A 26,050-nucleotide genomic window follows, 5' to 3' on the forward strand; every position below is an offset into this window, starting at 1 on the left:
TGCTTGACTAAAGAAGACACTATGCTTCTCAGGAATAGCCATGGATAATGATGGAGTGCAGTGACTTCTTCTATCAGTGGGTGGCACTGCCATCTACTTTCTTGATTAAAGGTGGAGTGTGGAGTGCAGGAATGATCTAGAATACTGGGATTAGCCAAAATCACTCTCACATTTGCTCATGCTCATCGGCACTCGCTCACATTCATACTCATGTTTACTCACACTTAAAGGCACTCACTTGCATTCATATTCATGTCTAATCACACTCTCCGATTTTCACTCGCGTTAATATGTACTGTGGTCCTCCCTCACCAGCAGTCGCATGTTAATTTTTACACCTGAGAAATGGACATGAGTGAGTTTACTCAGTGTTGGTGAGTTTGCAGTCTTATGCTATGGTGCGAAATAAATTGTGGCAGGGTGTTAATAGTCTTTCACTTATTTCTATGGCAGGTGAATCAGTGCGGCTATTGGCCTGGATAGCGAAAAACAGTGCATCACCTGAAGCCAAAGCAGTACTATGCCGTCTGGGTGCATTGCCGCACTGGGTGTCCATGCTTTCCTCCGAGCATAGTCTCATGCAGGCTGAGGGGCTGCTGGCTCTCACACTTTCCCTCAGTCCACCGCCATCTGGTGAGTACTCCTTCCTCCTTGGCATGCTGACATGCTAGCCTGCTTCTGCATCTCACTTGGACAGTAGAGCGTTTTAGCTGGCAGCTGGCGGCATTAATGCAGTTGCCAACAGATTTTTCGGACTCCTAAAATTTGGACTTAGATATTCCGGACTTCATGAATGCACCGCCAAGGTTCCTATAGAGCAAATGCATTTTCGTGACCAATTTTTCAGACACATTTAGGCCCTAAAGTTTGATTTTCCAAACTAAATTGCTCATTTCGAGCCATGGTACCCGATCTTAAATTTTCTGCTGGCTTGGCCAGGCTTGACTTCCAGTGGCCTGCTCTGTAGCCTCAAAGATTGGGAGGTGCATGCCATCCTCCCATCTCGGAGGCCATGCTCTGCTCTTTTGTCATCACTATCATCATAATCGCTTTGTGTGGGAGTTTTGTTCACCAACTACCTCCGTACATTCGTATAAACTGGATTGCGCGCCCTGGCCTTGTCGCGGACAGTTTGCCAACCTGGGCCCCCAACACCCACTATCATCAAGTACAACGACAAACTTCCCTCGGGCTTCACCGCTGCATCTAAACCATTGATACCCCCTTGGTGTCTTATCAGCCCCACAGTCCATCTCAGTGTACCAGGAATCGGGGAAAAAGTCTAAGCTGTCGTCACCTGTGCTGAAACTGTCTCTGCTTCTTCTGCACGAGAGGTACACGGACAGTGTACATATTTAAACTGGTGGTTCCACCAGCATCCAGTGTTCGTCCGGTTCTGTGGTTGTCCCAGCAAGAGCTATTACCATCAGCTTTAGGACTGACCACCCAACGACTTCGACATCTGCGAAACTAGCTGCTCTTTGCGCTGCACTTTGTTTCGTCAATCGGGAACTACCTCGACAATGGTCAATCTTCAGTGACTCAAAGGCAGCCCTACAATCTGTGCTATCAGCTCTGTGTCGCGCACCATTCGAACAGCTTGTATTCGATATTAGATGCCTACTCCATACATCACATAAGAAAGGACACCACATGACGTTTCAGTGGCTGCCAAGTCACTGCGGTGTCATAGGAAACTAAGACGCCGATAATGCTGCTCGGGCAGCTCTCGAAGACGCACAAGAAGAGGCCATACCACTTTCACAGTCCGACGTAGCTAACAGACTTCGAGTTCTTGCACAGGAGATCACGCTCTCTGTATGGCGCGCACTAAACAGCCAGACCAACCGGAGCAACCGGTAATACCACCTGCCCTCTTTGATGCATCTCTGTATGCCAACTGGAGTCCGCCGAAGAGAGTCGACTGCTTTATCGCTTATGGCTAGGGGTGACCTTCACGAAATCTTACTCATTTCGCATTGGAATGGCTGACAATGCTCTCTGCAATGCCTGTCTTTGCGAGGAGACGCTAGAACAAATTCTGTGCGTCTGTCTTGAATATAATGTTCAGAGACAGTCGCTGGCATCCATTCTAGCACACCTTGACAATAGACCATTGTCAGTTGCAACTATTTTCACATATCGCCAACAGAAGACACCGCAGCTGAAGGCGACGAAGGGACTACTTTGGTTTATGAAAGAGACGGGCTTGGACAAGCAGCTGTGACAGTGATGTCACGTACCGCGCAAGAGTGACAGACTGTAACTGACTATGTGTGTGCTGTGCTATGTGCTCTCCCTCTCCTCCCCATCTTTCATCCCCCCCATCCCGCTCCCATGTGTAGAGCAGCAAACCGGTTAAAGGGACACTAAAGGTTACCAGAAACTCAAGTTAAAGTGGTAGAGCAATGTTCTAGAACGTCTAAGGCGTCAATATAATCGCGAACAGAGCTTTAGTAACGGAGAAATTGAGGTAAATGCATGACACGATTTGAGACCCCCCAGCGACATTCCGGTACTAGCCCGATGACGAAAGGTCTCCTCATAATTTGTGTTACTAATACTCAACTACTCTTATTAAAAATATCATTTCATTCGATTATAAGCCGGAAAAAATGCTACTTGTCTACGTCTATTCGATTCTAGGAAAAAATAACATTTTGACGTTACCCTTCAGTAATATGGGTGTTCGAAAGGTTTCGTTTTCGCTCGACTCTGCGCCGCGCACGCTTTGGAGTTTCAGTAGTTTCGTTATCGCGTCGTGCTGTGAGGGTTCTGCTCGCGAAACTTTCATTTGGAACAAGCAGCGAGAATGCCACGTCCATGTGATGCCGTGGGAAGCCCTCGTTGCTTTCCCGCTCTGGAGAGCCGGTGTCGAGGCCGCCGTCGTAGTACGCAACGACGCCGGCAGTGCGAGCCCTCAGAAGCAGGTCGCGCTCGTCGGTGCTCAAATCGCTGAAGTTGAGCCCACCATCGCGAGCCAATCTGTCGGTGTCAGGGTCCATTGCGACGAGCGTCGAAGTTAGCGTCATAGAATGAAGTACCAGCTTATGGGCGTCTTGCGCTGGAGTGTGAGGTATAGTAGCGGCGCCTGGTGGCGGTGCGGGAAACGACATCTGGGTCGTGCCAGCTTGGGTCGTATTGAGCCCTGGCTGTGGCGAAGCACGTTTCTAGGCCGAGTTTTGCGTCGATTCGCACATTTTTATGCCCTGTTGCGAGTGCGAAAAGGCTCGTCGCTTCTCATAGACCACGCCGACCACGCTGCGAGCTCGCTGCAGCCTATAGTTTAACGAAAACGGACTCTCCGTGTGCCGTGGGACGTAACGTGGGACGTAATTCGTTTCTCCTTCCGCTAGCCACCATACTCCCGCTTTCGCTCTGCTGTCGGCTCTGTCTTGGCTCTGTTTCTGGCCGCGCGTTCGCGTTTTGCGCAGAAAAGCCGTAGCGCCGTCTGCGGACGCCGTTCTACTCACCGATGGCGCAACGTCACTATGAGACCATGATGTCAGTTCTCCTCGATCGGAGGGCGGGCGATTTGAACTGCGCTAGAGGTACGCGGACGCTTCAGAACGCATTTTCTCTTAAAATAAGTCTCTCGTTGGCACGAAACAAGCGTTTCGAGGTTTCTGGGATGGTATTTCAACAGTCCACGTTGACTTAATAGTAACCTTTAGTGTCCCTTTAAGCTATAGTGCCTAAAATATACTGCCTAGTGTGTCATCCGCGGCCTCCCGGGTGGCACCGGATGCAATGAATGCCGGCGGCTGCCGCTAGGAGCGCTGCAGTGCAGGTGGGTGCCGCGGCACCATCCAGTCTTCGTAGCCCGCCGTGTTTCCACCGCATCGGCAAGCGGGCTGCTGCGCTTTCTGTTTTTATTAAGCCGTAGCAGCAGCACAGTTAAAATGTGGGCAGCTGATTACTGATTAGGGTTTGTTTTGATTACAACAGGCTTCTTTAGCGCTTGTCGCTTGCGTGAAAAGCTTGTGCTAGCTCAGCTCGGCTTCGAGCGGGGAACCTCATGTGTTTCCATGCTGGCAAAGAGAAAACGTGATTTTTAAGGCAGAAGCCTTAGATCTTCATGTTTCAAGGTCGTGTTGTGAGGTACAGAACATATCACACGATCCGAGGAAGGCCAGAAGCGAACCAAAGCATGTCCAGCCGAGTATAAGAGATGATTAATGATTAGCAAATTTAATTATTGATTAATGATTGGATTAAGGTGAATTAGGGAGATTAAGGGGGATTAGAGCGGATGAAGGAGGATTAGGTTGGATTACAGTAGGCTTTACAAGGCGTTCACCTTCATGTCTCTTAGGTGATAGGTAAGGACACTTAAGTTTTTTATTCTAGCGATGATGGGGCAGCGTAATTTTTTTAGGGTAAGCTTTAGATTGCGTTTTTTATTCTAATAAAGTAAAAGAATTTTAAGGTTACGTTACTGTTCTATTAATGTTATATTAATGCATAACCCTTCAAGGCTGTTGTAGCCGATCATCTTTTGAAATGACTTGAATTTTGCTGTTCTTTCTTTTTATTTGCTGCTGTTTCTGCCTATTTATCTTGCTGTTGTCCTCATAGGCTTGAATGTTTTTGATTTTTTGTAAACCATATACCCATCCCCTCATAATGCCCATTGGGCCCGGCGGGTATGCTAAGTAAATAAATTAGCCTGTAAAATTAACTGTGGTGTTCTGTGTACTATACATTTTTTATACTAGGTAAATACGTGCAGATTTCTTTTTATTTCTGATATGCGTGAACAAAAATAATTAACATCTCTTTTATTTGAGCCTAACAAAGCTTTTATTCAAGCGTAACAACAGTCAAACACAGGCACAAGACAGCACTAGATATGAGATAATGTACACATACATGAAGAAGATAACTCTAGTGGCAGTGACGCAGTTTACGGAGCTTCTGCCATTGCCTTTGCGCTTCCCTCTCTTTGTTGATGCCTTTTACAAAAACGAATCCTCAAGAAAACATAGAACTTTACAACTGCTGTCAAAGCTGGTTTTTCCTGCTCTGGGCCCTCTGGGCACCCTAGTCGTGGAAAGGCCAGTGTCTGGAGCTGACCTGAAAAATCAGCTAGACTCGCGACATGTAACTTGTTTTTGCTAAAGAAGACAGTAAAAGCATCTTCCATGGCCTTCACAGCGGTTGACAAGGTCTGACTAAGATAGACAAGGCCTCCATTGTCAACTTAGAACGACAGAAAGCTGAGCTAGTTGGTAAGGATTCATAATGCAAAAAAAAGAGGTGAGGCGTGCAGATAGGACACAAGAGTAGAAAAGTGGACAACACGAACGCTGTTCGTGTTGTCCACTTCTCTACTCTTGTGTCCTGTCTGCACGCCTCACCTCTTTTTTTGCCTCCATTGTCAAAATGGGTAGTGCAATATGAAGCAGCGTTGGCACTAGCTTCAGCTTTACTTACGCAAAGGAATTAAGCCTGCACACTGTCGTCAAGAATTTTTGGCAGTGATCTTTTGTGCAACATAACCTGCAGTATAGTACTACTGCTCCTTTGTTCTTGTTTTTCTTTTTTCTGGCACTCACAAGGTGCATGCTTAGGATACTCAGGAAATATCGTTGGTATGGTGTAAGGTTTCAGGCGTGTTTTATCGCGGGGAATCTCGTGGACAACGCCGTTCACGGTGATAGAGAATGCACGCTGGACTAAACTGTTTTCTAAATGTTTTTCACAAGCCACAGCAGTTGGTGCCAGCCTTCTGTCCGTTCTCCTGGTCATTCTTGCCCATTCTGCTACCGCTTCGTATCAGATGGTGGAGTGAACAAGGATACGCGCCCTTTGTTCGAGCGGTAACCGCTTCTACACAACGGCACAAAGCAGGTCCTCTCCTTGCACTCTAGCTTCGCCATTTTTTCACCGCCACCACATAGTTCTCGTAATGACAAGCACACGAACACAGCAGCGATGTACTCACTCTTTGACAACACCAAGAACAAACACGCAACGCTCTAATGAGACAGAAAACGCAAACATAGAAACCGACGCAACGGCTGCGAAACTGATGCGCAAAGCAGATGACACGCGCAGTCTGCATCCACCCGTATAGCAGCGACCTCTGCTGGCCACCGTGGGCATTCATTGCAGGCGGTGCCAAGCTCCTCCATTGAAAAGAGCGGGTGCACGGCACACTACCCAGTATATTCTAGGCACTATAGTTAAGCTAAACTGGTTAACCTCCCTGCCTTTCCTTCTCCACTTTTTCCTTCCTTTCTTCCTTCGTTCACCATTCTGCACGTGGTGTGTCCACAGAGCAAGTGTGCCTCGCGCATGTCGCATCTTTGCGTGTTTGTGCGGCTTTGCATTTGTGTGCTCAGCGCCTTCACACCTTTGCTCCTGTACCTTTGCAAGAGCCAAGTAGTGTGAAGAAACCTGGCTCGTTTCTTCAATCTGCGTTGGCAGAGATCGCTAATGTGGTTACGCTCTTGTCGACTGTACACGGAGATGTCAGTCTTGCACAAGTCCAAGCAAAACTGATTGCCTCCATGCATAGTATGAGGCAAGACTTTATCAGAGATTCATTTAAGCCATTTAAGATTCATTTTGGCTGAACAAATTTTTTGGACTGTTTGATTTTTCGGAATATTTTTCGGTCCCTGCAAGGTCCGGAAAATTGTTCGGCGACTGTAACTCGCTCTACTTGGAGCTGAATGCAGTAGCTGACCAATTCTTTTTTTCTTAGTCTCTGTTCTTTTTTCTTTTTTTAAACATTGAAGTGATCACAATATTGTCCTAAATATTCAGGCAGCCCAAAAACACAGATGACAGGTAAAACATTTGGTCACATTTTATTCTGCCAACAGCCAGAAGGAAGCTCCAAAATGATTTTGTCGTTGATCTTGTGCTTTGGTGCAGCAGTACCTCCTTAAAATTTAATCTGCTGCTGCACCTCCCTTGTGCCTAGTGTGATGTGTGTAGCCTGCCATAATATGCAGTAACAATGCACTGCACAGGTTGCATGTCGCCTTGACTGTTCATCACTGGCAGACGATTTCATGCTGTGCGAATTTAGTCATGAACTTTTAGAAACACGGCAGCCTTCAGTACTCCACCCTAAAACATATACAGATGAATTTGGTGGGAACCAGACATTTACAGCCATTGAATAGTTGTCCAAGGACTAGCAAATTGTTTGACAAGCAGCCACCCATAGCTAGGCTGCATAACGTCTGACTCAATCATTGTTTGTTACTGGCAGGTAGTGTCGATGGCACTGTGGTGGCAGACGCGCTTGCACCAAAAATACTCAAGGGCCTGAAATATAGTCTGGAAAACTAATTAATGTCAGCATCATGAAATGCAGAGTACAGCAGGAGTCAATGTGCAGGTAGCAAATGGCTCGCATCTTATGGAGCTCTTGTGTCACCTATGTGGTTCTCCTGGGTACTCTCACTATTACCAGCCTTCCTGCCTAAGTTGTCTGCTTTAGATAAGTCTCCTCACCCGCAGTGCATCACACATGCTGTTTAGTGCCTCACATGAGTATGAGACCTGCGTTCTTTATTGTGACTCAAGTTCCTGTTGTCAATGCTTGACTTCTTTCATTTCTGCACTTCAGCTACACTGTTCTGTCAGGAGTGTTGGGAGCATCACTTCCATAGATAACGAGGCAGCAGTCGAAAGTTGTGGTTTCTTGTTAAATTGACCAAAAAATCTTTATTATGAGGTCTAGCTGCCATATAGTATTTGGAAAGCCAACAAATTGCCTTGCCTCTAGTCTTTCTTTGCCAACAAAGTAAGGGCATATATAAAAGCCCGGGCGAGTCTCTCACCAATGTCTGGCCATTTTGAGCTGACAAGTGCAGTGCAGTGCATACGATGCGCATTAACGATTGTGTCTGCAATATATTACACCGCTACGTGCCGCAAAAAGGCGCTGAAATTTCAAACCAAATACCATGCACCCTTCTCCTCACTCGTGGCCACCACGCTCTCAGCTGGAGAGTCGACGTCAATTGCAAAAGTGTGCCTGTGTAAATTGCAGTGCTGTGACGCCACTCACAGCAACACGTGACTTCGAGAATTATTCAAGACAACGTCAGTTATTAGTTTGATCTGTTGCTTCAATAGACAAGTTAAAGTTTAGAGAAATAATAAAACATACAAGCTGAGTACCTACGTGTCTTTGGTTTACTTTGTACCATAGCAAGAGAGATGTACTTCCGTTTCATTTGCTTGTTCTCACGTCATGTAGTTGGCACACAGAGAACGAAACTATGCTGTTTTCTACCGTGTTCCAGTTGTTACCACGATCATGACCTTTCATCCACTCACATCTATCTCAGTTTTCATGTGGCACTGACCAATCATACTGCTAGTTAGGGGCATCGTCTCTGATGGCGGTTTCAGTGCTACAATGACGTGGTGTATTGTGGTATGGATCGATGAGCTGGGCCAGCTTCTTAAAACGTTCGTGCACTGAGGGATCCATTTCACAGAAGCAGCCAGACAACAACGCAGGTGTCCTCGTGCACAACTTGCAAGATCGTGCACAGAGTGAAACAAAACCCAACGCAGGAGCTTGTGCTTGCGTGAGACCGTCACGGGTAATGCACCGTGCAGCAAAAATGTGAGAAAAAAGGTTGCAGTTTTGCCCGAAAGGTGAAGCGTCGATTACGATAGCAAATTAGTGGACAGCTATACGAAGTAAGGATAGTAGTTTTATGTACCATGTAGACTTGTAAACATTCGCTTACTAACTAAATTAACAAGCATGGTGTCAGCGCGCACAAGCAAACATGAACACAACTCATTCGATGACCACAGAAACTCAGTCAAAAATGCTCGAGTAAGGAAGTGCGGCAGCACCAGCGAGGAAATTGACTTTCATGCTGCCTCTTGCTTCAACATGAACTAAGCAGCAAAAACACAGTGTACATGAAGCTATCAGTACTCGGTGAACTCTTACCCCCATTGCAGATCGCTTTCAAGATAGGGCCCGTGCAGCCGTGCCATACTCGGCAACTGCCCAAGTAGAACGCCCTCCTCCCCTCCCCCTGATGACTTGTCCGTGGCGGAAGACGGCACGCTTCCTTCCCACTTTCCTCCCTTGTGCGCTCAAGATGGAGCCGCCATTGTTGGCTCGCCCTTGCACGGTTTCAATTGCATATACCGAATATGGCGCACGACGGCTATGACAACGGCAGAAATGTACCTAGAATGTCCATATAATTGCTATCACAGTAAAAAAGAACAAAGGTGGGGACCGTGACGTGTACCTGACGTGATCCTCCGGCTGCAGTAGGGGAACATGCAGGGAAGGAATTTTGCTTGCATAGGCTAGAAAAGGCAATTGGCGAGAGTGTCAATGTCTGCCGTGAAGCTCGCCTCCTGAAATTATGGGTTCGTGACACTTCATATACAGCAGAACCCCGTTCATATGTTTTGGAAAATATGATAATAAGCATACTAACTGGGAAAACATATAATCCCAAGTGACTACAAAAAAGCGAACTCAACCATAGTTAACATCTAATTACATGTATATGCAGATTAATATCCAGAAGACAAAGTTAATGATGGATAGCCGGGCAAGGGAACAAGAGTTCAAGATCTCCAGTCAGCCTCTATAGTCTGTGAAGGAGTACGGCCTGAGACATGTTATGTTGTCTTCCTATTGTGCAGTCTTTTAATGCGAAAACATTATATGCCCCATGAAGCGGAAAATCTGGCGTCCTTTGTTATCATCCAATGGTACTAAAACCCAGGTGACCGAGTGATGACGTTACGCTCCTGGCACTGGACCTGTTGGGGCTTGCACTGCGAAATCCTATGGTAAACAGCCACAGCGTCAGACCTGGCCCACTCCCAAAATTGGATTAAGGTGGATTGAAGTGGATTAAGCTTGGTATGAATTAGAGCAAGGTGGATTAAGGTGGAGTATTAATTTAAGGTAATAACTTAGCCAAGTCCTAATGCATTCACATTCATATCACCTAAGGATACTTAAGTGACTGTCAATTTTTAAGATGGCAAAGGAAACGAACAAAATCAAGCTGGTGGGTGACGGCGGCTGCCGCCGGAGCAAAACATGACAGTCACATTGCACCGCCTGCAGCAGGAAGCGGCGGCACGTTTGGGTTATCGCCTATGAAAAGCGTGCAGTATGCTTCCAACGGCACTGGGCCCCATGTGCTGTAAAACATATAGGTGAAGATGCGGCATGCGGCGACTTGGGAGGAGATTTGCTGCTACTAGAATAAGAAATTAAGTGCATGCCAGCATTTTCGCCTGAGACGGGCGGGTAAGTATCGTGGGGAAGCTGATGCGGTGAGCGGCTACTGTTTTCGATTGCGCCTGCCTCGCGCCTTTTCTTGTTTACATGGGATCTAGTGGCCAGAAAATGCATTATACGATCTCAATTTGGCAATGCGCAGAGCATTTTGTGCCGAAATATCATGTTTTCCGGGAGCATACGAACCCGTCAAATATAAGCGTAACTATCTAGGGTCATGTTTTGTGTTCTTGATCACAGACTTTTCCGCCGAGAAATCATGTGTAATGGGATCATGTCAACAAGGTCCTACTGTATTTCTATCGCTGCTAATAATGAAATAATTCGAAAAATTATTGGTGGCAGAATGCTCCCTAGAGAGCATGTAACAAGTTCCAGCATATAACCAAAATTTGCTATGTGGCCTGGTGAGAGGCCCTTTAAAAACCATTTTGGACATCTAGGGCTGTTCAAGTGCACACATTACAATGTGTGCTCTTATTTTTCTGCTGTAGCTCTCAATTTGTGAAGTACTTACTGCTGAAAATTCCTTGTAGCTCACCAGCACCATATACAGTGGAATCCCAATTATGCGTTAACCCCAGTCAACCTCAGTTCAGCTAATTAACCCCAGTCAAGTAACCTTAGTTAATCAAGCTGATCCTAAAATTTTTCCAATGCTTACATGCAGTTGTCCCTGCCAAGCAGCTCGGCAACGCTGCTAAGCATGAAAACAATTACATTTGAATGCAGTGCCCTGCTGTCAGCAGATTGGCAAGGAAACTTGGCTGAGCCGCTAAGCTGACCACATATTGCATATATGCCCAGCATCATAAATGTAGCCACTGGCCCTACAGGCTGCAGTTTATGCTTACCACAGACTATTTATTGGAACAACACAATCACCTGAATTGAACCACATTATTTAGAAGGTATAAGATAGTGCAAATTTTTATAAATGTATGAGGTGAGTTAAAATAAATTTCGTAACAAAGCTCTCTATCCTGTGTTTCTGGTGCAAAGTGTTATTTCAGTGCACTACAGTGTCGAAGTGCAGAGTAGTATTTCAGAATTTGTGATATGGGGGCATGGACATCCAGCAGGCACTTGCTTTGCATGACAGTCCTGTAGTCTCTGGCTGTACTCCTTAAGAGGCTGGTAATTTTGCAAATGAGGCACAGATCAGCATGCTGTGTTGTCTGTTATTCTGTAGCCACTCCAGCCACATTCTGCTGATACCTTTGTTATAAATGCCGTAGACAGGGGTCAAAGAAAGAGCAAGACGATGCACATAGCGGTTGATGGCTCCTATTCACCGAATGCCATTCATGTTATGATGGAATAAAGCAAGAACATAACAATATGCAGTAGGCAAAAATGTTTAGCCTAGTTGCCAGAAACCTTTAATCAATTTGGCTTTGAATTTAATTGAGCTTCTTGTAAAAACATTAACCTTATTATAGCTCAAGTATCTGGGTCTGTGGAGTGAAGCTGAGTGAAGCAGCTGGCATTATGTCCTTATATAGGAAAGTCATAATTTGTTCTCTGATGACACAGAATATGTTGAAAGCCCATTTTGTAGCAATTTTTTTATTTCAGTAATGCTTATGTGGTCCCCTCAAAACATTTTTTTATGAGCATCTCATGCGTTTATATGCTGCTTTATCATACCACCACAGGTACTGCTCTGGAAGATTTGAAAAAGGCTGATGTTCTTCCTCTGCTGCGATCATTACTTGAGTCACCAGAAATATCACCTGAAGCTCTGCAGAATGCAGTTGCTTTCACTACTGCACTAGCCAGCCTTGGTGAGTTCTTAATGCTCTTTTTCTGGCAATGCCAGCTGGCAACTTGCACTTAAGACGTAGCACGAGGCTAGTAATGCATAGGTGATGGCTTTGATGTAGTACAGTGAGTCTCTGCTGTTGCAAGTTCATCTCTTCACAAAATTTTCGGCACTTGAACTAGGGCACCATCTTTGTCAAAAGTCTGTTTCTGCCCACATCACAGGCACTGGCTCTTGGTCATGCAGTGGGACTTGCATTGTTTCCCCAGCACTCCATATTTCTGAAGGTTGAGGAGAGCTCTTGTTCTCATCCTTTAATTTTGGAACAAAGGACAGTGCTTCACTACACAGCCCAGTGGAAGCTTTTTGCATGCTCATAGTGGCCTTGGAATGTAAGATAGTACATTACTTGTGCTTAATATGTTTAATATATTTTGTTAATGTATTGAGCTCTTGAGTTCCTTAAGGAGGCCCAGGGAAGCTGAATTATAAGTACATAATTTAATTTCAGGAAAGTTAATGTTCTAGCTATTTTGTGCAGACTCTTTCAGGCCACTTCTACAGGCTGAAGGCTATGCAGCGGTCCTCACTGACCTGAAGGACCACAGCAACCATGTGCTGTCAAAATCTGCAGCACAGGCCCTGCAGATCCTTGAAAAAAAGGCGTGAAATTACAGGCTTGAGCATTTGGGGCATAACCGCTGCTGCATTGGCAAAAACCATTTGTTTGACGTTGCTGTGTGCAACATATGTAATTAATGTTCAGGCCTTTGTATGTGTATGCACCTTTGGCTATGACTGATGGTGTGAGGGACAAACTTTGTTTGTCCTCTTGAAGTTGAGTCATTTTTTGAAAACTCTTTGGGGTGGCAACTCTCCTTTCTCCATGGCATGACCACTGCTTGAAAAATATTTAAATGAAATGTCCTTAGTGGCACTGGCAGATACCGGCACTTCTGAGACGACTTGGTCTGTGCCACATATGTTTTGTTGAAAATTTGCTCGCTGACAATATTGAGGGATGCTGTTGAGTACATATAAGCAGTGAAAGCATGACTGACCACCATTATCCACACTCTCCCCTTTCTTATTTCATTGCGCTCCTTCTTTCCACCCTTTTCTGTATGTTTGGTGACTGTAGAATCTCATTATGATGAAGTCACATCCTACACGAAAATACCTTCTTTATATCTTATATTTGTTATTCGGTATAAGCATCTTGGATTATATCAGCTGTGCATGATTAAACATAAAACTGAAGCAAAACTGCAATAAATTTCATCCCGCCCATACTAAATATAAAGCGCACAAAGTTACCTAGTATAGAGCACGGTTTCTCAAAGTGGGTTCTGCAAGCCACTGATGAATTTTCCCTGGTTACGCGTTCACCAAGTAGCTAAGATTACGAACACGGGGTGCACATGATCCAAGGAGCCTCCATTGCCCACGCCCGAGTGTCAAAAAGCACTTCACATTTCGTAACAGAAACGTACCAGCAGTGTGTAGCCACCCATCCTTCGGAAATGGGCAGTACTACTAAGCTTTTGCACTTGAACGGTCTAGCGTCCAACTCAAACGAAGCGGCGGAGTCAGCATTGCCACGGTCATTAGCGGCAATCGTATATGATACGTGACTCATAGCAACACTGGAGCACTTTGTGCTGAATTGTGCCCTCTATTTTTGCATTTATAGCTGTGCATAACACCGCGTTGGCGGCTCGCCGCATGCCTTCATAAGCACGTAATCGGCATCCATGATTGCGCCTATAGCCGTGGTTTCGTCTGCAGCGGTTGCAGCAAATGGTTGTTTCATTTTGACTTAGTGCGTGTGTCGGCCGCAAGGTCGCTGTCAATGATCGCATGGATAGCGGTCGTGGTTTCATCCACAGTGCGTGTGGCAAACAGTAGTTTTGCTTTAACTCGGTGCAAAGCTATCGAAGATGAAGAGCACTAGCTATATTGCGATGGACAGACAATTTGTAGGCAACTGGCGAAAAAATAATCTGGATGTGCACGCGGTAGTGAAAAGCGTCTCTCAGATGAAGATGCACACCGCGGCCACGCTGCGAAGGAAGTCACGAGGCCTTTGCCGCTGCGAGAGCTAATCAATCACGAGATAACGAGAACTGCAGCGTCCGCACTGCTCTTGTGGAAGATAGAAACAGGATTTGATGATCCATTCAGTAAATAAAGGCGTGTTGACGTAGTAAGTATTTGTTTATTATTTTCTTGATACCCTCGATAATTCGACATTCAGTTAATTCGGTCTTTTTTTTTTTCCGGTCCAGTTTTACTGTGTTTAAAGTAGTCGGCACTAATTCTAAGACCTCTTGTGATGAAATGTTATAAGTGCCCTCATGCGATAAGCACTCAAGTACACAGTGCTCAAGTACAGTTGAGAGCCTTGGGAATAAATAGATTTTCTGAAATAAATAACATGCGTCTTTTTACCTCATTGTTTTTTCTGCGGGGCATCTAAATGCACGGAATGGCTCCTGACTGGAACAACCACAAACTGGGTCAATGCCTGAGACTGCAAAGGGTTAAATCTGAACATACTTCATTGCAATATTATAGTGGATCCATCTGCAGCAACCATAGAACTAGAGAATTTTTTTTCTTTTTTTTTTTCCTTTGTGCCATCGCCACAGACGGTGCACATTTCTAATTATTCTCAAAGGCTTACTATACAAATTCAAACAGACTCGCAATATACTGGCTTTTAATACTTCATTCTGATAATGTAGAACCAGTTATGCTTTAGAGAGCCCTGATTATGCAAACAAACTGATTATTTGTTTCCTAATGCTTGATCAGTACTTTCAATGAAGCATGCTTCGTAATGTGCTGTGTAATTAGAAACTTGCTATGTTGCAAATGCCAGAATGTGAACATTGGTTAAATTGTGTTGCTCATTATTTGAACACTATTCAAAATGGATTCTACAGTTCATTTCATTGGCTTTTGGTATTATTCAATGTGGTCTGAAGAATCACTATTTGTACACCCGTAAAGGAGTTCTGACACAAAATTTTTGTGTCCCGCTTCTTGATTTTTCAGGCACTTGACTCTATAATTACGGTACATAGCTACAATTCCTCGAGAGCGCCACAAATTATTAAGTACAGCACCTTCTGTACTACCTTTTCAAATGCTCGTCAAGCACAGCACGGCTTCGGATATGAAAAAAGGACTCATCATGGCTGCGAAAGCATAGGTGGTGGGGTGTGGTTGTTGAAGGCCATACAATGACCATGTCGCCAAAAGCTACCACATTGGCTCTTCCAAGTGTTTGCTTCTCTTGGAAATGCAGGGGGTTCCGTCGAGTGCTGAATAGGTCTTTTGGCACAGCCATAGTGTGTGTGTACATGTCAGTGGTATCTGGTACCGTGAGACTGCCATAGTAGATTACGTTGACGTGAGGGGCCACCTTTTTCATGTCTGAAGCCATGCTGCTCTTGGCATGTGTTTTGAGCTTGTCACATTAAAAGGTAGCATAATTATTTGTTTCTGTCCTGAATCGAGGCTTCATAGCATAATTACTCGGTCAACGGTTATCCAATAAAGCAATAAAAATGGCATATATACATTTTCCTTCAGTACTCCTTTAATGCAACAGAGACATTTAGATCAGTTCTTTGTTGACTTTGTGAAAGCACTGGCTTGTTCTGTTGCAAGACTTTGGCATTGAGGTTGGAAAAGATAGGTTTTCCAATGGGAGGTGTGAAGGGAGTCTAATATGACTGCGCAGCTGCAGTGGTGGGAAGAAACACTTTGGCTGGAGAACCATCTGAGGCCTCCTTTACAACTTTTAGTCCTTGTGAGCAGTGCTTGGTGTTCATAGCTTTTTCTTGTAAAGGAATGAACTCGCAGGTGGTGTAAAGTAAATTGTTTATATAAATTGTTTGCTCTTATAAACTTTCTGCTCCCCTACTTGCTTCTTGCTCAAACTGACATAGTCAGCTGCCTTTGGGTGAAACTGTATTGATTACTTACTGCTGCCAGTTTCATTGCTTCTTGCCATCAGAGATGGGACACCATAGACTTTGTTGTACAGAGTATTTACAGGTAGTTATGTGTAGAGGAGCATTTAGAGAACCATTCCTAGGTCTAGAACACTGGTAAGAGGTCCAGAGCTCGGTGTTAAACCCTTGGTTGCTCCTCCCAAACCACCTCAAAATTAATCAGTACACACCAGTGACCTGACTGGGTCACTGGAATGTGCCATGCATAAGACCACTTCTTGTTCTGCACATTGTCCAGAACACTGCCAGAAAAAGAAAAGGCAGGAAAGATGGCTGCCTGAAATGTTGCCACTCGCGTTGTACCATTCATGCAACCTTCGAAGACGAATTAGCTTGTAGGTGAAAAAACGTGAGCACACGAACCACCTTTGCTGCCAACGCCTTGCCGTTCTCCAAAATGTGCACTGTCAAAGTGGCAACAGCTGCTGGACAATGAGGAGTGCAGGGGCACATAATAAGGATTATGGAATGCAACAGCCTAACCCCAGCGCCCAAGTGGTGCATTGCACCCATTGACGGCTACTGTGTAAAACTTAAGCGCCTGGCAACAATGGCCACACTGCGTTCCAGCGAGACTCAAAGCAGCGATTGCTTTCACTTCCAGAGCTAAGCTTCCTTCAACCTCCCCTGCCTCACTTCGCCATCCTTTAGATTATCATCATCATCATCATCATCATCATCATCAGCCTAGTTACGCCCACTGCAGAGCAAAGGCCTCTCCCATACTTCTCCAACTACCCCGGTCATGTACTAATTGTGGCCATGTTGTCCCTGCAAACGTCTTAATGTCATCCGCCCACCTAACTTTCTGCCGCCCCCTGCTACGCATCCCTTCCCTTGGAATCCAGTCCGTAACCCTTAGTGACCATCGGTTATCTTCCCTCCTCATTACATGTCCGGCCCATGCCCATTTCTTTTTCTTGATTTCAACTAAGATGTCGTTTACCCGCGTTTGTTGCCTCACCCAATCTGCTCTTTTCTTATCCCTTAATGTCACACCCATCATTCTTCTTTCCATAGCTCGTTGCGTCGGCCTCAATTTCAGCAGAACCCTTTTCGTAAGTCTCCAGGTTTCTGCCCCATATGTGAGTACTGGTAACACACAGCTGTTATACACTTTCCTTTTGAGGGATAGTGGCATCCTGCTGTTCATGATTTGAGAATGCCTGCCAAACGCACCCCAGCCCATTCTTATTCTTCTGGTTATTTCAGTCTCATGATCCGGATCCGTGGTCACTACCTGCCCTAAGTAGATGTAGTCCCTTACCCCTTCCAGTGCTTCGCTACCTATCGTAAACTGCTGTTCTCTTCCGAGCCTGTTAAACATTACTTTAGTTTTCTGCAGATTAATTTTCAGACCCACCCTTCTGCTTTGCCTCTCCAGGTCAGTGAGCATGCATTGCAATTGGTCTCCTGAGTTACTAAGCAAGGCAATATCATCAGCGAATCGCAAGTTGCTAAGGTATTCTCCATCAACTTTTATCCCCAATTCTTCCCACTCCAGGCCTCTGAATACCTCCTGTAAACATGCTGTGAATAGCATTGGAGATATCGTATCTCCCTGTCTGACGCCTTTCTTTATAGGGATTTTGTTGCTTTCTTTGTGGAGGACTACGGTGGCTGTGGAGCCGCTATAGATATCTTCCAGTATCTTTACATATGGCTCATCTACACCCTGATTCCGTAATGCCTCCATGACTGCTGAGGTTTCGACTGAATCAAACGCTTTCTCGTAATCAATGAAAGCTATATATAACGGTTGGTTATATTCTGCACATTTCTCTATCACTTGATTGATAGTGTGAATATGGTCTATTGTTGAGTAGCCTTTACGGAATCCTGCCTGGTCCTTTGGTTGACAGAAGTCTAAGGTGTTCCTGATTCTATTTGCGATTACCTTAGTAAATACTTTGTAGGCAACGGACAGTAAGCTGATCGGTCTATAATTTTTCAAGTCTTTGGCGTCCCCTTTCTTATGGATTAGGATTATGTTAGCGTTCTTCCAAGATTCCGGTACGCTCGAGGTTATGAGGCATTGCGTATACAGAGTGGCCAGTTTCTCTAGAACAATCTGACCACCATCCTTCAACAAATCTGCTGTTACCTGATCCTCCCCAGCTGCCTTCCCCCTTTGCATAGCTCCTAAGGCTTTCTTTACTTCTTCTGGCGTTACCTGTGGGATTTCGAATTCCTCTAGGCTATTCTCTCTTCCACTATCGTCGTGGGTGCCACTGGTACTGTATAAATCTCTATAGAACTCCTCAGCCACTTGAACTATCTCATCCATATTAGTAACGATATTGCCGGCTTTGTCTCTTAACGCACACATCTGATTCTTGCCTATTCCTAGTTTCTTCTTCACTGTTTTTAGGCTTCCTCCGTTCCTGAGAGCCTGTTCAATTCTATCCATATTATAGTTCCTGATGTCCGCTGTCTTACGCTTGTTGATTAACTTAGAAAGTTCTGCCAGTTCTATTCTAGCTGTAGGGTTAGAGGCTTTCATACATTGGCGTTTCTTGATCAGATCTTTCGTCTCCTGCCGCTTTAGATTACTTTAGATTACTGGTTTCCTGTCTAACGGAGTTACCACCGACTTCTATTGCGCACTCCTTAATGGTTCCCATGAGATAGTCGTTCATTGCTTCAACACTAAGGTCCTCTTCCTTAGTTAAAGCCGAATACCTGTTCTGTAGCTTGATCCGGAATTCCTCTATTTTCCCTCTTACCGCTAACTCATTGATTGGCTTCTTGTGTACCAGTTTCTTCCGTTCCCACCTCAAGTCTAGGCTAATTCGAGTTCTTACCATCCTATGGTCACTGCAGCGTACCTTGCCGAGTACATCTACATCTTGTATGATGCCAGGGTTCGCGCAGAGTATGAAGTCGATTTCATTTCTACTCTCACCATTCGGGCTCCTCCACGTCCACTTTCGACTAACCCGCTTGCGGAAAAAGGTGTTCATTATCCGCATATTATTCTGTTCTGCAAACTGTACTAATAATTCTCCTCTGCTATTCCTAGAGCCTATGCCATATTCCCCCACTGACTTGTCTCCAGCCTGCTTCTTGCCTACCCTGGCATTGAAGTCGCCCATCAGTATAGTGTATTTTGTTTTGAATTTACCCATCGCCGATTCCACGTCTTCATAAAAGCTTTCGACTTCCTGGTCATCATGACTGCATGTAGGGGCATAGACTTGTACCACCTTCAATTTGTACCTCTTATTAAGTTTCACAACAAGACCTGCCACCCTCTCGTTAATGCTATAGAATTCCTGTATGTTACCAGCTATTTCCTTATTAATCAGGAATCCGACTCCTAGTTCTCGTCTCTCCGCTAAGCCCCGGTAACACAGTACATGCCCGCTTTTTAGCACTGTATATGCTTCTTTTGTCCTCCTAACCTCACTGAGCCCTATTATATCCCATTTACTACCCTCTAATTCCTCCAATAACACTGCTAGACTCGCCTCACTAGATAGCGTTCTAACGTTAAACGTTGCCAGGTTCAGATTCCAATGGCGGCCTGTCCGGAGCCAGGTATTCTTAGCACCCTCTGCAGCGTTACAGATCTGACCGCCGCCGTAGTCAGTTGCTTCGCGGCTGCTGGGGACTGAGGGCCGGGGTTTGATTGTTGTATTCATATTGTTGTATCCTAGATTATAGTACTTAACAAAAATGATTATAATGTTAAATATCGGGCTAGTTGGTATAGCATACTTGTCTAAATATAAAGCAGTAATCCACACAAACCAAAAAAAGAGCCACATGCACACAAAATGCCCGGTGTGTGCATGTGACTTGCTGTTTTATGTATTATAGCACTGTTCATAGGCAAGAAAGATAATTCTATAGGTTTTTTCTTGAAGCGTGTTTTGGAGCATCAGTGTAGTCTGACAGCCCCAGCAGTGCAAATTACATATCTGATGTTACTGATTAGAAGTTTCATTCAACCAACCAGGATGGTATGCTCAGTGGCCATTGCATTCTGCTGGTGAACATGTGGTCACAGGGTCAGTGCACATTCCCTGCAGTCTCATTTCGATAGGGGCAGAACACAAACATTTGTGTACGAATATTCAGCTGCATTAGTAAAAACCCCAAGGAGCTAAAATTAATCCAGAGTCGCCAACTATGGCACCTCCTATAGCCTGTGTGTCACTTTGGAATTTGTTAAGCCCCCCCCCCCCCCCCTCTTTTTTTTTCTTTGATTATGACTATTATGCAAGCTGCTTTCTTAAGCTGATGATCACATGCACAAGCGTAAGCCCTCATTATATTCATGCAAATACAGCATTTCAGACATGCAAACACATTTCAAATATGCAAATGAGTAATGTCTTTTCATTCATTTTAATTATTTATTTCATTGTTTTTTCCCCCATATTTCATGGGCATTTCAGGGCCCGAAAAAGATCTTCACATAAAAGATAAGTTTGCAGAGACAAGTTGGTTATTAGGTGTTTCATAATAAACTCCAATTCTCCAGGTAGAACCTATTCTATATTTTGAAACATTTAGAAATAATTGTCACCAATAAGCTTAATTATCTAACTATGCACACAACACAATATTCCAACTAAAGACAAGTGCAAACAATGTGCCATCAGTTGGCCCCTTTGCCTACAGTGTGCCACAGTTTTTTTAGAGGTGCAATTAATTGTGACGAAGTATACCGTATGATATTGCAATTTTGTGTGAGAAATTCATTACCAAATTTTGTAAGCTATTTGTTGCTGCTTTTTCAATATTGTTGAACAGCATATGCCCTGCTGGCACCAGGGAGAACAGAGATGTGTAGTAGTTTATGGTTAGTGCCATATAGCTCCACTTTCCACTTAGTTAATTTCATGGTGCTCACTGTTGCCTACATTAATGAGTTTGTGTGCCGAGTGCTTATATATTTTTTTTCTGTCTCATTCTTTTATCGTATAATAAACTTGCAGTGGTATGTCAAACCTTTTACTCGGCTAACCTTTACCATTAACCTTTCTCTCCCTGGCACACATGCATATTTTCAGACATACTGGTGGAGGTACACAGTTTCCTTGTGGTACATTCTCGGAATATGCAAGTCATGTGTACGATGCATAGGCTACGCAGTGTAAATAACTTGGCGGTGGGTGTTCATTAGCGTTATTTTGAAGACTAGCAGTCTGGCATAATGGAGCTTCAACTTTCTGAACAGTTTAGCTCAATATGTATTAGCATTTCGAGGATTTCATTTAAAAGATAGCAGTTTTATGCATTGAAGCACAAAAGTAAGTGTAACATCAATGCATTTTGTCAGACGATTGGAAAATTTATATCTCGGAGCTGGTGCAGTCCTGAGAACTCGTTCCAAGTGGATAAGCCTGGCGAACTCACCGGCTATAATTTGTAGATTGAATTATGTGCCATAAAATAATGAATTAAAATGTTAATTTGCACAATTATATTAATTATTCAATTAAGCATTTTTATTTCTCAGAATGGCCACCTCATTGCGTGATTTAGATCAACGATTAGAATTGTGCTATCTGCCACAGACAATTTTTTTTTTTATTTGGTGCAGCAAAAAAAGACCCTATATATTGAAATAGATGAGGGTGAAGATGTGGGCTTGCTAGTGAGTTATACTCAATTGGGATGAACTGCAGCCTAATATGGACGGGTATATGACACATGCTGTGGGTCTGTCATTTTTCCTTGTGCCTGTGTCCCCGTATGAGACATGTACACATTACAGAAAGAAAAGTTGCCAATTACAATTACTCCAATCAAAAAATGCAATCTGCCTCTCTCATGGGCGCAGCAGCGCATGCGCCCTGCCCTAGCGGATTAGTCTCAAAATGTTTTGGAAGGGTTGCGCGCATGGCTGCGCGCCAGAAAGACCCCCCCCCCCAAAAAAAAGGCGCTCGGACACACGCTGCTGCGAGCACTCGAGGCGTGTATTACGTTGAAACTCTACTGGTAGCTCAACATCGGTGCGGTGCCGAAAACATGCCTAGCGTAAGACCGCAATTCCACTTTAAAAGAGAATGCGGCCAGGGCATCGTCCGAGTTGTCCAGACTGCACCGTGAGCCAGGTAGTTGCCGCCTTTCATGAATGGCTCGCTAATTTAACGAAAAACCCATGCGTTACATGTAGGCAACACTTAAGTACATCACGTTGCTGACGAAGTCTTTTTGCAGCGTCGGTCCTCACTTGCTGGTGGTGGCAGCGCATTCCTGACTGCATGTACTCGTAAGGCGCAGCAACACTGGTTCAATACGTGACCGACAAGACGCTCACTCCAATAATTGACCGACTATATTGTGCGTCACCGAAACCTTTTTATCATACCAGGTCGACAACAACGCAACCGACGAGCGCGAGTTGTTCTGCGACAGGCTTTCTTGTTGAAGGCACCGGTAAAATCAGCGTGCCGACCATCGTTCAACTGAACCCTGCGCGATCGGCCGTCGAACCGACAACACAATAGCGACAGCGTCTTCGCTTGTATATATAATTAGTCGTGCTCAGAATGAGTCAAGCATGCCTACCAAGTTGAAATGCACAAGCTTTAACCTTCTCAAGCCGTGCCCACATGGTTTGAGCTAATGACGATCCTGATCAGCGAAGGTGAACCTGGTGCCATCGAGTTCGTGCACTCACTACCGGCGGACCTGTACTGAAATGTAAGCAGTTAGGTCGAATGAAACTGCCTTTATAGTTCAATTTTGGCCTTAGCGATTTGAAATAAGCTACACTTCACTTCACACGGCACGTACACAATAAGCGATAAGCAGCGACACAGCGCTGTGCCAACGTCTGTACGTCACCGTACCTGTAGGCAAAATTCCCTGTGTCCCGTGCTTTTGGGGCAGGTTAAAGATCCCTTGGTGGTCAAAATTAATCCGGAGTCCCCTATGACTAAGTGCCTTGTAATCAAATCATGATTTAGGCATGTAAAACCCCAGAATTAATTCAGTATATATGCAATGAAACGACATGAAAACCTGTTGAGTAACACGCATTTGAACCAGCTGTTCACTTGTGGCCATGTTTTGAGCTGTTTTCTTTCTGTTTTAATATTCATGTGACTTGTTTTAGGTCTTGTGTTATATTTATATATTCTACTTACAGTGTGCTTGTAATATTTGATGTGAAGCCATGTTGTTGGGCTCATAGTTTTTAAGACTATACACCGGAAGCCAAAAGCATTTTGTTGCTGTTGTTGCTGCTGACTATTTTCCTTTTTTCTTTTTCGATATTCAGATTTACACAATTTTACAGAAAAAGTTATTTATTGCTGTGTGTGAGCAACTTGCCTTCTTGGTCTTGCCATGTGGTCAGAAGGGTTGCCCCTAGAAATGTTTTAGAGCACTTTATGTGATGTTTTATTTTAAATAACTTATTTTTAACCTGAAATGTTTTGTTGTCCTTGTGGCAATTTATGCTTTTATAATTATACTGTTTTGTATAAGTGTTGTATAAGAACTTTTTACTGGCTGTAACATTCCTTGTCCATCATTACATATATTTAAAACAAATGTATTGAATTGTCAAGATAACCAATAATTCTTGGTTCCAGCTTTATTAGGTATTCTGGAAAATTTAGAAAACAGTCAAGCTTAATAAAAAGAAACCCCCAACATTATTGTAGCATTTTCTATGCAAAGATGTGAAGTGGAGCATGTGTTTTCTTTTTCTCTCTCTCTAAGAAACAAAAACATCTCTTGAATTTGCTAGCACATGTTGGCATGTTAAGCAACAGATAAAATTAACACCTTCTCAGAAAAACAGTCTTGTGAGATGTCCAAAGTTTATTGTTATAAGGTCAGAATCAGCACAATTTTACTGCTTGGTTAGTTGTGGAGGTTAGAGTGTCTTTTATTTACACTTGTCTTTCTTTTTTTTCTTTGTAGAAATTCAATGGCCGTGAGCTTTAATTTGGGCCCATACTTATGACAAAAAGTTTTAATTTAAGTCATTTCTCAGTGAAGGAAGACAAATTCTGCTGTCCCAGTTCAGACTACTTCAATATTCAGATGAATCACACGCTTGATGTGTCACAGCACAGTGGTTGTAACCAGTAGCTTACCATATCTGAACATTGTTGAGGTTATCTAGTTCAGGAGCACAGCATGTGTGTAAGAATGTGAAGCTTTTTGGAAACTTCTTAGCCCTGTGTTGTCATGCGAGAACTCCTCCTCGTAACGTGTGTTGCCTCTTCTTTTGCAAGCATTACAATATACAATTAAATCTTGTACACTTGTTACTGCTTTGTGGCTGTTTGACATGCATTACATGTGGTTCATTAACTCAAGAGTTGCTGTTATCGTAATTGTCCAATTAATTTCAGTTCCACTTTTGTTGGTTATATTTGGGACTAACTACAGGTATAGCCTCGGTTTCTGTAGTGCCAGTTTTACCACAGACGCTTCCAAGCCTGACTTTAAAAAGCTTCTGTTGTACACTTTGTGGCATCAGTGGGTGTAAGTAGCTCTAATGCAGTTGTGCTTTTGCCAGTTTTACTCAAGCGATGCAAATATGTACTGCCTCAGCAATGAGCTCGAGTATGAGTTCGTTCCCAGTTTCTGTGGGCACACAAAGTAACTGGCTGAGCTTTGTAACTCTTGGGTTAGCACTTGGCCATTTACACGCTACATCCCAACTGAAACTGTCTATGGCTACAGAATGTGGCTTGATCAGGATAAACCACAGTTGCTAGTGCCTATTGACGTGCCACACTGTCACGCTATTTAGTATCTCGTGCAAGCATCACATTGTCAGTGTGCTTCAGGTTTGTGACAAAAATAAGGGAAAAATAAACGTTTGCATGCTGTGGAGACATTTTAAATCTGTATAGGCATACAGCCCTTCTCAAAAAAGTCATGCCAAAGCATCCATGGCCAGAGCAGACATGCAGTTGTATTGGCAATGTAGTTTGCACTAATTAGCAGTGGTGCTTTATATGTGGAATAATTTCAATGTGGTGCTTGTTCTTCACATTTCTTAGTGACCTTATTTCCAAGGAAAGCCTTCTTTTTTTTTTTCCTTCACTGCATTCATTTTTATTGTGTGGGCAGAAAGCTTTTACTCATAATTGTTCCTTTACTAAGCAATTTTTTATTCTTGAGCATCATGTCTTAAGTACTTTTCGTTTATGCATTTGGTCTGGGGCTTTCCCTGTCAGCTCGAAAAGTGCATGTAAAGAATGATCAGCTATTGATCATCAGGTTAGCAGGATGTACAATCATTGCTGTATATCATGACAAAATTTGAGGGTGCTGTTTGAACCCATCCCTTTGTGCATTCGTTCAGGTTAACCAGTTTGAGCACCATTATGAACACCCTGTACCAGCATACAGTAGACCACTGAGTCAGAGGGAATATGAGCACCAGCAATAGTTACATGCATCTTGTTGGAACAACATGCCTGTCCTTCCAACCCTTTAGCACCACAGTGTGCTTCCATAGTAGTGTGTCTTGTGCTTGTTAAGTCAGTGACGCTGTGCTAAAAAGTACTAAAAGGCTTGTGGCAGTGTAAGCTACTTTTAAACTTCATCTGTACCTTTGAGCTAAAGTTTTTTGATAACTGATTCTGCTGCACTGTGCAAGAGCAGTGCCAGTTAAAGCGGCCCTGCAGACAACTTGTGCGGCACCGATTACGTTACTGCCCAGCAGCAGTTTTCTGCACCAATAGTAAGTTGGGAGACATCAGGCCATGCTCTTGTATTGGTTGGATGGTAGTATGTAGTGTAGTTTACATTCATGTGCTATCAAAATTGCTATGCTAAGCAATGGTTTTAAGGTCTAGAGAAGGTGTGTCATTTAATTTAGGAAATCTGCTGAAAAAGAAATAATGCAAACTAAGTTTTTCTAAATATTATTCAAGGGGCTCTATCATTTTACTTTCAACTCAACGTCAGTTGCTGTCTCCAACTATATATAGGAGGTCCCAGCTCTCATGCACCCACGTTTAAAAAGAAAGGAAGCTTTTCTATGTGGATGAAACCAATAGTTTGTTG

General features: G+C 43.9%; 1 protein-coding gene across 18 annotated transcripts in view; it reads left to right on the top strand.

Moving 5' to 3' along the window:
• vimar (visceral mesodermal armadillo-repeats) overlaps positions 1-26,050 on the top strand; it is a 386,590-nt gene that overhangs the window by 58,695 nt on the left and 301,845 nt on the right. For 14 of the 18 annotated variants that reach the window (XR_012822810.1, XR_012822809.1, XR_012822820.1 and 11 more), the window contains exons 13-14: positions 454-633; positions 11,923-12,051. Coding sequence is in view for 12 of the 18 variants with exons in the window: in XM_075669695.1 (XP_075525810.1) it covers positions 454-633; positions 11,923-12,051 (309 nt within the window). In the remaining 6 variants the exon portion in view is untranslated. The other 4 variants (XM_075669771.1, XM_075669764.1, XM_075669806.1 and 1 more) reach the window with 4 other exon arrangements.

The sequence above is a fragment of the Dermacentor variabilis genome, chromosome 1, assembly GCF_050947875.1.
Source record: "Dermacentor variabilis isolate Ectoservices chromosome 1, ASM5094787v1, whole genome shotgun sequence".
Taxonomy (NCBI): domain Eukaryota; kingdom Metazoa; phylum Arthropoda; class Arachnida; order Ixodida; family Ixodidae; genus Dermacentor; species Dermacentor variabilis.